General features: G+C 40.1%; 1 protein-coding gene across 1 annotated transcript; it reads right to left on the bottom strand.

The window, feature by feature from the left end:
• Positions 1 to 777: 777 nt before the first annotated feature.
• Positions 778 to 7598, bottom strand: LOC141600337 (mannosyl-oligosaccharide 1,2-alpha-mannosidase MNS3). Its single transcript, XM_074420557.1, has 6 exons — positions 7125 to 7598; positions 5619 to 6544; positions 2882 to 3143; positions 1812 to 2009; positions 1539 to 1687; positions 778 to 1191 (listed from the first exon to the last, which is right to left on the bottom strand). The coding sequence occupies exons 1-6, from the start codon at positions 7200 to 7202 to the stop codon at positions 930 to 932; spliced, it is 1875 nt and encodes a 624-aa protein (XP_074276658.1). The 5' UTR covers positions 7203 to 7598; the 3' UTR covers positions 778 to 929.
• Between the last annotated feature and the right edge of the window lie 4194 nt (positions 7599 to 11792).

Genomic DNA, 11792 nt, shown 5'->3' with positions numbered 1-11792 from the left:
ACATTGAAGAGGACATCCTCTTAGCACCCTCTCTCATCTAAGAGTATGTTAAATCCTCTTCAATGTGGATGCTCTTAGGAACTAGAAATACAACTCCCAATTTTGATTTCCTAGGACACATTAAATGAAACTCTAACAGATTATTTGAAAGTTAGTAAACTCTAGAACCTGGAGTAATTTCCAGAATATGCTATTGCATAACTAATGCTGAAAATTCAAATTATCTCATAAATTCAAAAATGACATCTCTAGGAATGGCTCCAGAGTGAGGGTGACAATAACGAAGTAGGATGAGGGCATGAGGTGATAACTATGAGGTAAATGGCGATTTTCTAAAGTGTAATGAAATTTATATAAAACGAAGAATGATTTTATTAAAAAAAAAAGTATAGGAGTTTTTAAGAGGAATAATGACGTTAGAGAAAAATAATAGTAATGGAATATTTAAGAAGCATAATTAGGAGGAAGAGAGAGAAAGTGATTTCGTAAACACAAATTCTTGTTTAAGAACATATTCGTTTTAACCAAGAAATGGGTCAAATAGATACCGTTTGACAAGATGAGTTGCCTAGGAATTGATCCATAAAAACCCTATTTAACAAATATAATAGTCGATTTAGGCTTTAAGGCCAGAGACGCGGGAGCACTCGCTCCTCCTGGGGGAAGCTTTGAACCATGTAGTTCCTGTCTTTACAGTTGCCAAAAGAAGAAAAAACACGAGAAACTCTACGCGGGTATTCAACTTATAAAACGTTACGTATGACAACAAATCAAGTCTTAAGTAAAATTTTGCATGAATATAAGTTACTGTGGTGAAGGGCAAAACCCCATATACATCTTTGAGCTATCTCAGGGTCCATCTAAATACAACAGGCCGATTATAATGAAAGCTGTTCTACCTCCATCCTCCACTATCGAATTTGGACTCCTTAAGCATCACTTTTTATAGAGGCAGAAACAGGTATAGGGTGTGCCTCTGTATTGAAAACAAATTTGTCTAAAGGCATAATATTGCTGTCCCCAAATAGTAGATAAATATATTTAAGCGTTTCCCCCAAGAAAAAAGTCTCCATCTTGTCCCTTCTATGAGGAGGGAGGGCGGTTACGTCGTTAAGAGAAGTATAGCCACCAGAATCAACCTTTGTGTATTTCTCAAACGCCTCGAATATCTGCCATCCCCATTCGCGGTACCTAGAGAAGGAAGAGGAATTAGTTTAGAAAGTATAGTAAATTAGACAGGCTATATTCAATGAATGATACACCCTCTCCTCGATAGTAAACTTGTTTGTTTCGCACCAAAATTACGGAAATAAGAACATGTTCATGTAAATGAATGTTACTGAAAGATACTGGGTTTAGAAAAATGAATGTTACTGAAAGATACGGGATATAGAAACGATAATGACTGCAAAAATAAATAAATAAATAAACATCTAGAGAAAGAAAGATTCCTAGAAGGAATTTTATTAATGGAAAACCCAAAATGAAATCATGAAGTTCATTGATGGATAGAGGGAGTATTAGGAACAACTACGCACTTTGGATCTTCTGTGATGCGATATAAGACAAACAATGATTCCACTGTTTCAGGACGCAAAAGATTGTGACGATCGGCAGGCCTGATTATTATATCATTGACATATTTTGAACTTTTGTTCCCACCATCATGTCCTTCTTCAAAGAAATCCTATTTGAATTCAAAAAATAAAAATCAAGTGTAAAGCAACAGTCAAGCATTAAAATTAAACGTGAGAAGACAGGAAGGATTTAAGATAAATAAAAGACATCATTATACTATGAATAAAACAAACCTCCACATGGAAATAAGCAATCTCAGGAGCTAGACCTGTAGAAGTAACAGAATACATTTCAAAACACGTCTTTGCCAGTTCTTCAGCAAGTCGTAAATTCTCCAGGTCGTCAACAGTTAGCAAGTTCTCTTTCATTGCTTTGGACTTGGTTAACCCCTTGGTTGCCCCAAGTGCAAGGGTACCAGGGAGGAAACAAACCTGAAGACAAAGGCTAAATCTGCGTAAGCAACAATGTTGCATATATACCAAAACAATACTAGAACAAGAAAAGGTACGATGAGGAACAAAAACACTTCAAGAAACCTTAGCGAGCAACAAAGGGAAACAAAAGCAATGTGAGATAAAAAGAACATGGTAGCTCTGTTGTCAATCTTTCCGCGTAAGAGGGTAATAGTGTCCAAGTAATGACACAGGTATAGCTTTTTTATAATTACCGTAGAATTCAAGAAATTAATTTAGACCACATTAGAGTTAGCGCCTGCCCACCGCAAGAAATCATTAGGCCTTTTTTGCCGGTTACAAGACGTAGAAGAGTTGCTATGTTTAAGTGTAGTAAATCCATTTTACAACGCTTTGTGACCAAGAAATGACCCTCCTTGCTGCACAGTGTTCCAACCTCTTTCGAAAGAAGAGCCTCATTTAATTCAGAACAAAAGCTGTGAATCCCCCAGTCTTCACCAGAGCAGGTATGGCAAAATAGTTTTAAGAAATACAACACCTTAGTTGCAAGTAAAGAGCGAATAACATTTCTTTTACAGAAGTTCATGATAGGTAGTTAGCTTCTCGAGATTCAGGTTAAGCAAGCAAAAACTATCAGCTGTCATAAGTGATAAAATATATACACAAGAAAGAATGAGCCACAAGTCCGTCCAAAGATCTAACATTCAACAAAACCCAATAAACATAGTAGCTAAAATGATGTCCAAAAGCATTGGTAACGGTCAAACTAAAACAAACACATAAATACACATTTACCATGTTGACAATCTTTTAACAATCAAATCAGCACAAGAGTGTATCACAAATAAAGAGCAAGGTTAAAACTCACGACAATACTAAAATAGCTGTACCAGGTGATCCATCTTGGGACTAAATGAACCACCAGCTCCATAAGGCAATTCTCCCACAAAAACCAACCCGTTAGGAATTGATTTTCGAACAAGCAGGTGCCTAACGCCTTTCATAGCTTCTTCATACATACTATGCAAATATGTGAAGTTGCTGCTAGAGTTTGCACCCAGCTGAAGCCAAACTTTCAGTAGATATTCATAATAGCTGTCACCACGTGATCCCAGTCTAATATTCTCTCCATTAAATTGACCAGTCTGAGGGCTGTGAAGGAGAGAAAAAAGGTTAATGAAGTGCCATTAATTAGAATATTAGCAACACAAATTAGCAAGACTGTTTTCCTTCCTTCAAACCACAAAAAAGATAGACACGCAGAGTAGTTCGGAATAAGAAATACGAAATTTGTTATGCATGCACATCAATCTATGATGTCTCTACAAGGATAAACATCAGATACTTAAAATTTTCCAATATTTCACATTTCAAACACCTTTCAAAGACCAAGGATACAGACCACCTACGAGATCATGAATGACAATGATCAGTTAGGTGGTCACTAGAATTCTATAAGCTAAACGCATGAGTCAAGATTAAGGAACAGACATTCTGGAATTTACAATCTTCACCTAAAATGAAAAATAATATATGCAGGAATCCATCTTGCTAAATATATATAGGATGCAGAATGTAAAATGAGATATTCTCAAAATAAGCTTCCAAATGGGTTTTTTTATTTTCTAAGACAGCCATTAAAAGGAGTACATTGAAAAGTTATTGGGATTACAGCCTCTGAAAGCTCTTTTTTAGGCACTCATATCCAGTACATTTAGATTGTTCTTAAGATTTAAAGAAGAAAGAAGGAATTCCCCTAGCCCAAGAGTTTAAGACTACAGCAAGTTAATTCTATCCAATGTAGGCTTAGTCTCCCATACCACCAAAGGCGTAGCCTTCCATACTAAGTTTTCCTCGTTACATTTTTAAGCGCGTTTTTTTGTCAGACACTATCTAATATATACTCCCATTTTGCAAAGAACAACCTGCAGTTTTTTGCTTCTTGAAACACTGCCTAAAATTTAAGCAAATTTGCCTAACACTACCAAAACTCACTTTCCGTCAAAAAAGACAATTTTCCATCATTAACTAACAGAAACACGCAAATTGTAAATGAAATTGATCCTCACATTTTTTTCTTCCCTCCATTTCCAATTTCCTTGAATCTTTTCTATAAACCTATTTTATAAATTATAATCTCACATGTACTCATGTATATCTTCCATAGTACCATGTCCCAATCCTCAACTTTGATCTCATTCTTTATTCTCTTTATGCTCTCTCCTTGTCCAATAGACATACTCAAGAATTGGATTTAATGGAATCACGCTAAGAATGAAATTCTACTTATTTAGGAGAAAATGGATAGAAAGTCTAACTATTAAATGTATCTTGGAATATTATAGAATCAGCAAGTGCTGTGATAAGTAGAAAGAAAGAAATTAGAAAGGACCAATGAAGATCTAAAATAAATAAATAAATAAATGAAGTGAAAAATGAATCGATATGATGAAAAAGATCTAGGCTTTAGAGGTAATTGGATAGAAATTAGGGTAGGGAGTAAAAAGAAAAAGCAGATATCAATTTTCCTTGAGACAGTAAAGTCATGTGCCGAAGTTAGTCATTGAAAAAAAAAATGACATTTTTTTACGGAAAATGGAATTTGATAGTGTTAGACAACCCCGCATAAATTTTAGGTAGTGTGACCAAAAATTAAACTTCAAGTAGTTATTCACAAATGGGATAAGTATCAAGTAGTGTACAAGATACTCTTTTAAGCCCATAATATTATGTGCGTAAATCATGCAACACAAATTTTGCTCTATACCAGCTGTTAAACCAAAATGTCAGTGAATGACATCAGCAGACACCCTATCGCGCAAGATGCATCAGGATAAAAAGAAGACGAGAAGGGCAAAGATCCCTCAGTTAGCCAAGTTACATCAGGAATTGGCCAACTCAATCTGATACGGCCCGCAAAGGGCCTGACCAAGTTTTGATTTTTTAAAAGCATTGTTTTCGGCCTTTTTTTTATAAAATGAAGTATTGGACAAAATAATTATTGTAGATTCATTTAGTCACTAACATGATACAACGTAACTGCGGCCGCCAATGTTAGCTATGCCAGAATTTTAAAACCAGGTCCATATTTTTAGTCGCAATAATATATACTTAAATTATTAGCTGCAAAGATATGCTTGATGGTATTAGATGCAGTGACACCAAATAAAATGTTCTCCAAAGGGAACAATGCATGGCTAAGAAGGTCAAGACCATCGGCAGTGCGTCAAGAACTGAGCTTAGTTAGGGAGTAAGAGCAGCCAATCCACACAAATGCAGTAAGGAAAAAAGAAAAAAAGCTAGGATAGCCAAGTCATTTTGGCTCGGAGCCCAGGCCCAAATTTGTATCCGGAAACAAATTCCAGAAACAGAATGGCCAATTACCGCACAAAGATGCCTACTCGAAGGTTAAGCATTGGCAAATCCAACTTTCTTAATGTCTTGAGCCTATTCAAGTAGTATATGGCTATAATATCAACCCAAAGACGTCATAAACTGACAATAAGTTTAAAACCATACTGTCATCACACAGAATAAAAATTGGGGCCAGCAGCTGTGAAAAATAGCAGTGAGTGCCAGACAACTGTAACAGACGAAACAATTGAGTTTGTTATCCGTGCTCAGTACCTTATATAGATAGGAACAAGCCCTTCAACCTTGGGTAGAGTTTTGATATGCTCCAAAACCCTCATTGCTGCCAAACTGTATTTTGAATCACCAGATATCTCACTAAGATAATTAAATTCCAGCTGCAATGTAGAGACTTCTGATGTACTGCTCAGTCCATCCGGGGCTGGATGTGCTGACTTATCGTGCAATACAACATCACTGTAAGGAATGGGAGTTGGGCTGAACGTAAATGCAGAAAGCAATCGATCGGCTAGTGATGTAGCGATTTCTAGGTACTGTCTTGGATTGGGCCCCTCATGGATAGATGATGCATTTGATCCGCCACTTAAATGATAAGCACTTAAAAGACCTCCCAAAACACGGATGGTAGTTTCAAACAAATTGACCTCACCTTTATGGCTTATTCTTTCAGCAAGGTGTGTTTCAATCCAAGACCCAGCTTCAGAAACAATATCCTTAACACCCATTATCATGGCTGTATCTAAAGCATCTACAACAGTTGCACCAAGACCTCCTAAGCCGTCATTTCCTCTCTTGCTCAATGGCATAAGTTCATCAAATCCCATTGCGTATCTCTTGTAACCAGACCAAGCATGAACAAATGCCTCTCTGACTTTTTGTTGTCTACCATTCCACTTTGACGCTTCAACAGTAGAAGATCCATTATTAGCATGCATTTCATCAGGGGAAAAGCGAGGAGGTAGCCTGGGTGGTTTCCTAAAGAATCTCTTTAGTTTGCTACCAGTAGTCAAAGTGGTATTCTTCGCATCGTCTGTTTTGTTAAGGGCTACATCACTATTCTTTGATGGAGTAAGCATAAGGTAGGCAACGCCAAAAAGCATTAACACAAGAAGAAACTTGCCAGTGCTACATCTCACACATTCACGTTTCACATTATTCGTAAGCATCGTCTGATTTAGAGCCTAAAAAAAAAAAAAGCAAACATACAAGTGAACATTTAAGGTAAACAAGGTGCAATTCTACCAAGCATAAGTCAAGTATTTGCTTATACTGCAAAGCAACCCAACTTTTTAACGAAATCTACCAGTAATTTAGCATACAATTTTCATAGTGGTCATTCGGAATATATTTCAGCTGCCTAAATCCAAACCTCTGAACGATGGTATAGGGAAGAACCTTTTGAGTCCCCAACAAGCGCAAATTCTTGTTTCAGTTGGGGCATTTTCGTCTGAAGCAATAAGACGGGATTTTGAGACCATTTTGTTGTCAAATGTGACCCTAATGGTCCAGCTAGTGTTTACAGCTAGGTCAAAAGTGGCTGTAAAGTGGTCTCAAAACCCCGTCTTATTATTTCAAACGAAAACGACTCGTCTTTACTCACAAACAAGTAATCAGGGGCGATGGCAACAAGTCTAAAAGTTGAAATCTTTAACAAAAACATTGTGTGCAACAATAACATTTCTGAGTTTTGAATTTTAAAGGGGGAAGATCACAATAATGAAGCGATCAGAAACAAATTATTTAAGAAAAAAGAAAGTAAACCTTGGTAAAGGAGCGATGGCGGAATTTGGCGTTATCATAATTGACGTCTTTGGTGGAGTAAGGTAACGACTTTGACATGTTAGCTCAGCGATCGGAACGCATTTAGTGTACGATTTTGAAATTAACGCTGTGTATAGCGATCCTTGAATGAATGATATGAGTTGAATTGAATCGAAACCCTGACATACGAATTACGATCTACGGAGTACTATACTCACAAAGTCACAATTGAATTGAAAATTGAAACCCTCACACTGGCACTGTCATGAAACAGCAATGACGTTGAACTTGGAGGGATGAAAACGCGAGGTGGAATTCCAGTGATTCAAATCAAGGTTGATTTTGAGATCTATAATCTATAATCTATAATCTATAATCTATTACAGGGGAGAGATACGGGTGATCGGGTGAACGACAAAACAAGACCATGTAAATGTTTTTTTCCTACCAACTCTCCTCGTCTAGTTACTCACTAATTAGTTTAGATCCCGTAATAAATGCGCAATATTTTTAGAGTTTTTATTTTTTTATTAATTAATTATGATAAATTAACACCCCATTAATTTTTCATATTTCAGGTCATTATATTTTGATATGAGAAAAAAAAAATTGAACGGTAACAAGGTTAACTGAGTAAAATTGAACTGTGAAATAATAGTGCACTTTCATTAATTGTTCATTTTTCTCGTTATTGTATTTTGTTTCAACCAAAATAAAATAAATAAATAAAACTAAAAATTAATTCAAGAGAATTAAGTAATGTGCTGAAATGTATTTTTTTTTTAAAAAAGTATTTTTTTATACCACAAAGTTAGTGATTCCAATTTATAAATTCTCTCATTTTTTTTTGTTATTGATGGGGCATATTCTGCACCCGCTGACCGAGTCAACATATTGAGCAAGGTCAAAGCTAAAAGACAGCAAGTCAACATATTAACAGCCTAATCGACGCAGCCTGTCGGCCTGTCACCTTGGGTCTCGGCTAGGCAACTAGCCGGCCGAGAAGCATATCCGCGTACTCACATCAAGTCCCCTCGGCATGGAGTCAACCAGGCCTGCTCGCCTGCCATGGGTCCCTCGGCCGAAGGTAAGATAGTCTTTCCACCTGCTACGACCACTTGGCCACTACGTGACAAAAGGTGAAAGTCTATAAATACTCATCATCTCTCATTGAGAAAACGGTCCCAAACTCACTGAATAATCTGGTATAAACTCACTTATTGAGGGGCATATTCTGCACCCGCTGACCGAGTCAACATATTGAGCAAGGTCAAAGCTAAAAGACAGCAAGTCAACATATTAACACCCTGTCGACGCGACTGTCGGCTGTCACCTGGTCTCGGCTAGGCAACTAGCCGTGAGAAGCATATCCGCGTACTCACATCCAGTCCCCTCGGCATGGAGTCAACCAGGCCTGCTCGCCTGCCATGGGTCCCTCGGCCGAAGGTAAGATAGTCTTTCCACCTGCTACGACCACTTGGCCACTACGTGACAAAAGGTGAAAGTCTATAAATACTCATCATCTCTCATTGAGAAAACGGTCCCAAACTCACTGAATGAATGATATGAGTTGAATTGAATCGAAACCCTGACATACGAATTACGATCTACGGAGTACTATACTCACAAAGTCACAATTGAATTGAAAATTGAAACCCTCACACCGCACCTTGTCATGAAAAACAAAGAATGACGTTGAACTTGGAGGGATGAAAACGCGAGGTGGAATTCCAGTGATTCAAATCAAGGTTGATTTTGAGATCTATAATCTATAATCTATAATCTATAATCTATTACAGGGGAGAGATACGGGTGATCGGGTGAACGACAAAACAAGACCATGTAAATGTTTTTTTCCTACCAACTCTCCTCGTCTAGTTACTCACTAATTAGTTTAGATCCCGTAATAAATGCGCAATATTTTTAGAGTTTTTATTTTTTTATTAATTAATTATGATAAATTAACACCCCATTAATTTTTCATATTTCAGGTCATTATATTTTGATATGAGAAAAAAAAAATTGAACGGTAACAAGGTTAACTGAGTAAAATTGAACTGTGAAATAATAGTGCACTTTCATTAATTGTTCATTTTTCTCGTTATTGTATTTTGTTTCAACCAAAATAAAATAAATAAATAAAACTAAAAATTAATTCAAGAGAATTAAGTAATGTGCTGAAATGTATTTTTTTTTTAAAAAAGTATTTTTTTATACCACAAAGTTAGTGATTCCAATTTATAAATTCTCTCATTTTTTTTTGTTATTGATGGGGCATATTCTGCACCCGCTGACCGAGTCAACATATTGAGCAAGGTCAAAGTTAAAAGACAGCAAGTCAACATATTAACAGCCTAATCGACGCAGCCTGTCGGCCTGTCACCTTGGGTCTCGGCTAGGCAACTAGCCGGCCGAGAAGCATATCCGCGTACTCACATCCAGTCCCCTCGACATGGAGTCAACCAGGCCTGCTCGCCTGCCATGGGTCCCTCGGCCGAAGGTAAGATAGTCTTTCCACCTGCTACGACCACTTGGCCACTACGTGACAAAAGGTGAAAGTCTATAAATACTCATCATCTCTCATTAAGAAAACGGTCCCAAACTCACTGAATAATCTGGTATAAACTCACTTATCTCTCTACAATATACTTTGTCAAGCTAACACACAACTTATCTCTTTAAGTTTACTGACTTGAGCGTCGGAGTGAGTACGCTCGGTACCAAGCCGAGCCCTCAGTTTGTTCATCTATACATGAAAGAGTGAAAGGAAGAGACAAGCGACGACATCATTCAACAAGCTTAAGTGGTCACAATCCTGCTCCGGAATTACACCCGGAACAATTGGCGCCGTCTGTGGGAATAGATACTAAAAGCTAGTCACCTACCTTAGAAAAAAAAAAAAAACAACCAAAAACCATTCAAAGAGCTAAGAAGATGTCAAAACAATAAGAAATTGTGAGTGAAGAAACTGCATTCTACCAGGATGACACGTTCCCTAATTCTGAGATCGGGCAGCCCCCACCGGCCGAGTCACTGAGCCGGTGAAGTACGGGATGCCGAGAGAGCCAGAAACACCGCAGCCGACCGGCCAAGTCACTGTCATGGGACATGTGGTCGATGCGGCCAAATTCAAGCTATTCCTGGACCTGATGGGTGGTACGCCGGTTACCCCTGTCACGGCGACAGGGGCGGCAGCGTCTCCACAGGTGACCAGGGCCCATAAAGTGACTCCGAACAACTTGTCCGGAGCGATACAAGGAGCTGGGCATGATAGGACGCCGGCGGAGCCCGTGGTGCCAGTGGCAGACCTAAGTCCATCCCCCACTCGCGGGAGGACAGCGTCGCCGCGACAACAACGAGGCCACCCCCGGAGGAATGAAAGAAGTCCGACTCACCAAAGTCGGACAACAAGAAGCCCTTCCCACCACAGGGAGAGAAGCCGGACTAAGGTTGCGAGGAGCCGATCGCCGCGTGTCATTCGACACGTGGTCAGACAGCCCCTCAGTGCATATGTCCTCGAGGTCCCTGTGCCAACTAAGCTGAAGCTGCCGCCCATATCATACAAAGGGGATAGCGACCCGACCGACCATGCCGAGGCTTTCGAGTCGTACATGTCGGTGTGGGAGCAACCCGATGAGGTGTGGTGCCGAGTCTTCCCAACGACCCTCCATGGCATGGCTCAGAGTTGGTACAAGGGGCTACCTAATGGCTCGGTATACTGCTATGCCGACCTGAGAGACAATTTCATAGCCCAGTACGCTTGCAACAAGAGAAGGGTCGTGGAAACCTCGGATCTCCTAACTATCCGACAGGGGGAGGACGAGTCCCTCCGAAGCTATGTGAAGAGGTTCGACGCTAAGGTTCGGCAGATCCGTGAGCTGAACACCGAACTGGCGGCCTTCGCGCTGATGAAAGGCCTCCCGAAAGGCGAGTTCAAAAACGAGTTGATCAAGTGCGAGGACTATCACAAAACCTGGGTAGGCCACAGTGAAGCTGGGCACCCAGAGAGGAGGAGCCGCCGGGACAACGCAGATGAAGGACGCCGTGACGGGAATCGGTCACGGCCTGAGAGATTTAATAGGAAACAGAACTCGGCGGGCGCCGGGGGGAGTTCAGGACCATACACCCAGAAGCGGTACAGCAGTCTCACCCCCCTGGTCAAATCTCCAGCCGAGGTCTTTACCCTAAGCAAGAATGAAGGGCAGAAATGGGCAAGGCCCCCAAGGCGAGGGGGGACGGTGACCTTAGCCAGTTTTGCGAGTACCACGGCCACACCGGCCATAAGACCGACAAATGTCGGCATCTGAGGAACGCCATCGAAGAGCTGATCCGAAAGGGGGCCCTCAGCAAGTATGTAGCTGGAGGCCGAGAAACAAGCTCCGACGGGGCGAATAGAAAATCAGTATTCCAGCGGATGGGAGTGATCCATGTTCTCATCGGGGGAAACGAGAACGGTGGGTCAGCTAATGGGCACAAACGGCACCTAAATGAGCTATACCAAGCCATCAACTTTGTGCCCAAAACAGCGATCCCCGCTTCCACCGTCCCCGATATAACCATCGGAAAGAAGGACTACGAAGGAGTCGTTGCCCCGCACAGCGACCCGCTTGTAGTCCACTTGGATATAGCCAACCACTTGGTCAAAAGGTGCCTGATTGACACAGGCGC

This window comes from Silene latifolia, chromosome 9, assembly GCF_048544455.1.
Source record: "Silene latifolia isolate original U9 population chromosome 9, ASM4854445v1, whole genome shotgun sequence".
Taxonomy (NCBI): domain Eukaryota; kingdom Viridiplantae; phylum Streptophyta; class Magnoliopsida; order Caryophyllales; family Caryophyllaceae; genus Silene; species Silene latifolia.
The sequence above is the reverse complement of the archived record's forward strand: the minus strand, read 5'-3'. Positions and strand labels throughout refer to the sequence as shown.

What these genes read in the sequence shown, in the direction of transcription:
- LOC141600337 (XM_074420557.1), bottom strand. Translation starts at nt 7,202, where the DNA reads ATGTCAAAGTCGTTACCTTACTCCACCAAAGACGTCAATTATGATAAC. An exon ending in GTCCCAAGATGGATCACCTG is followed by an intron (nt 2,010 to 2,881) that starts GTACAGCTATTT and finishes CTTTGTCTTCAG; the next exon opens with GTTTGTTTCCTCCCTGGTAC. An exon ending in CGCATCACAGAAGATCCAAA is followed by an intron (nt 1,192 to 1,538) that starts GTGCGTAGTTGT and finishes TTCCTTCTCTAG; the next exon opens with GTACCGCGAATGGGGATGGC.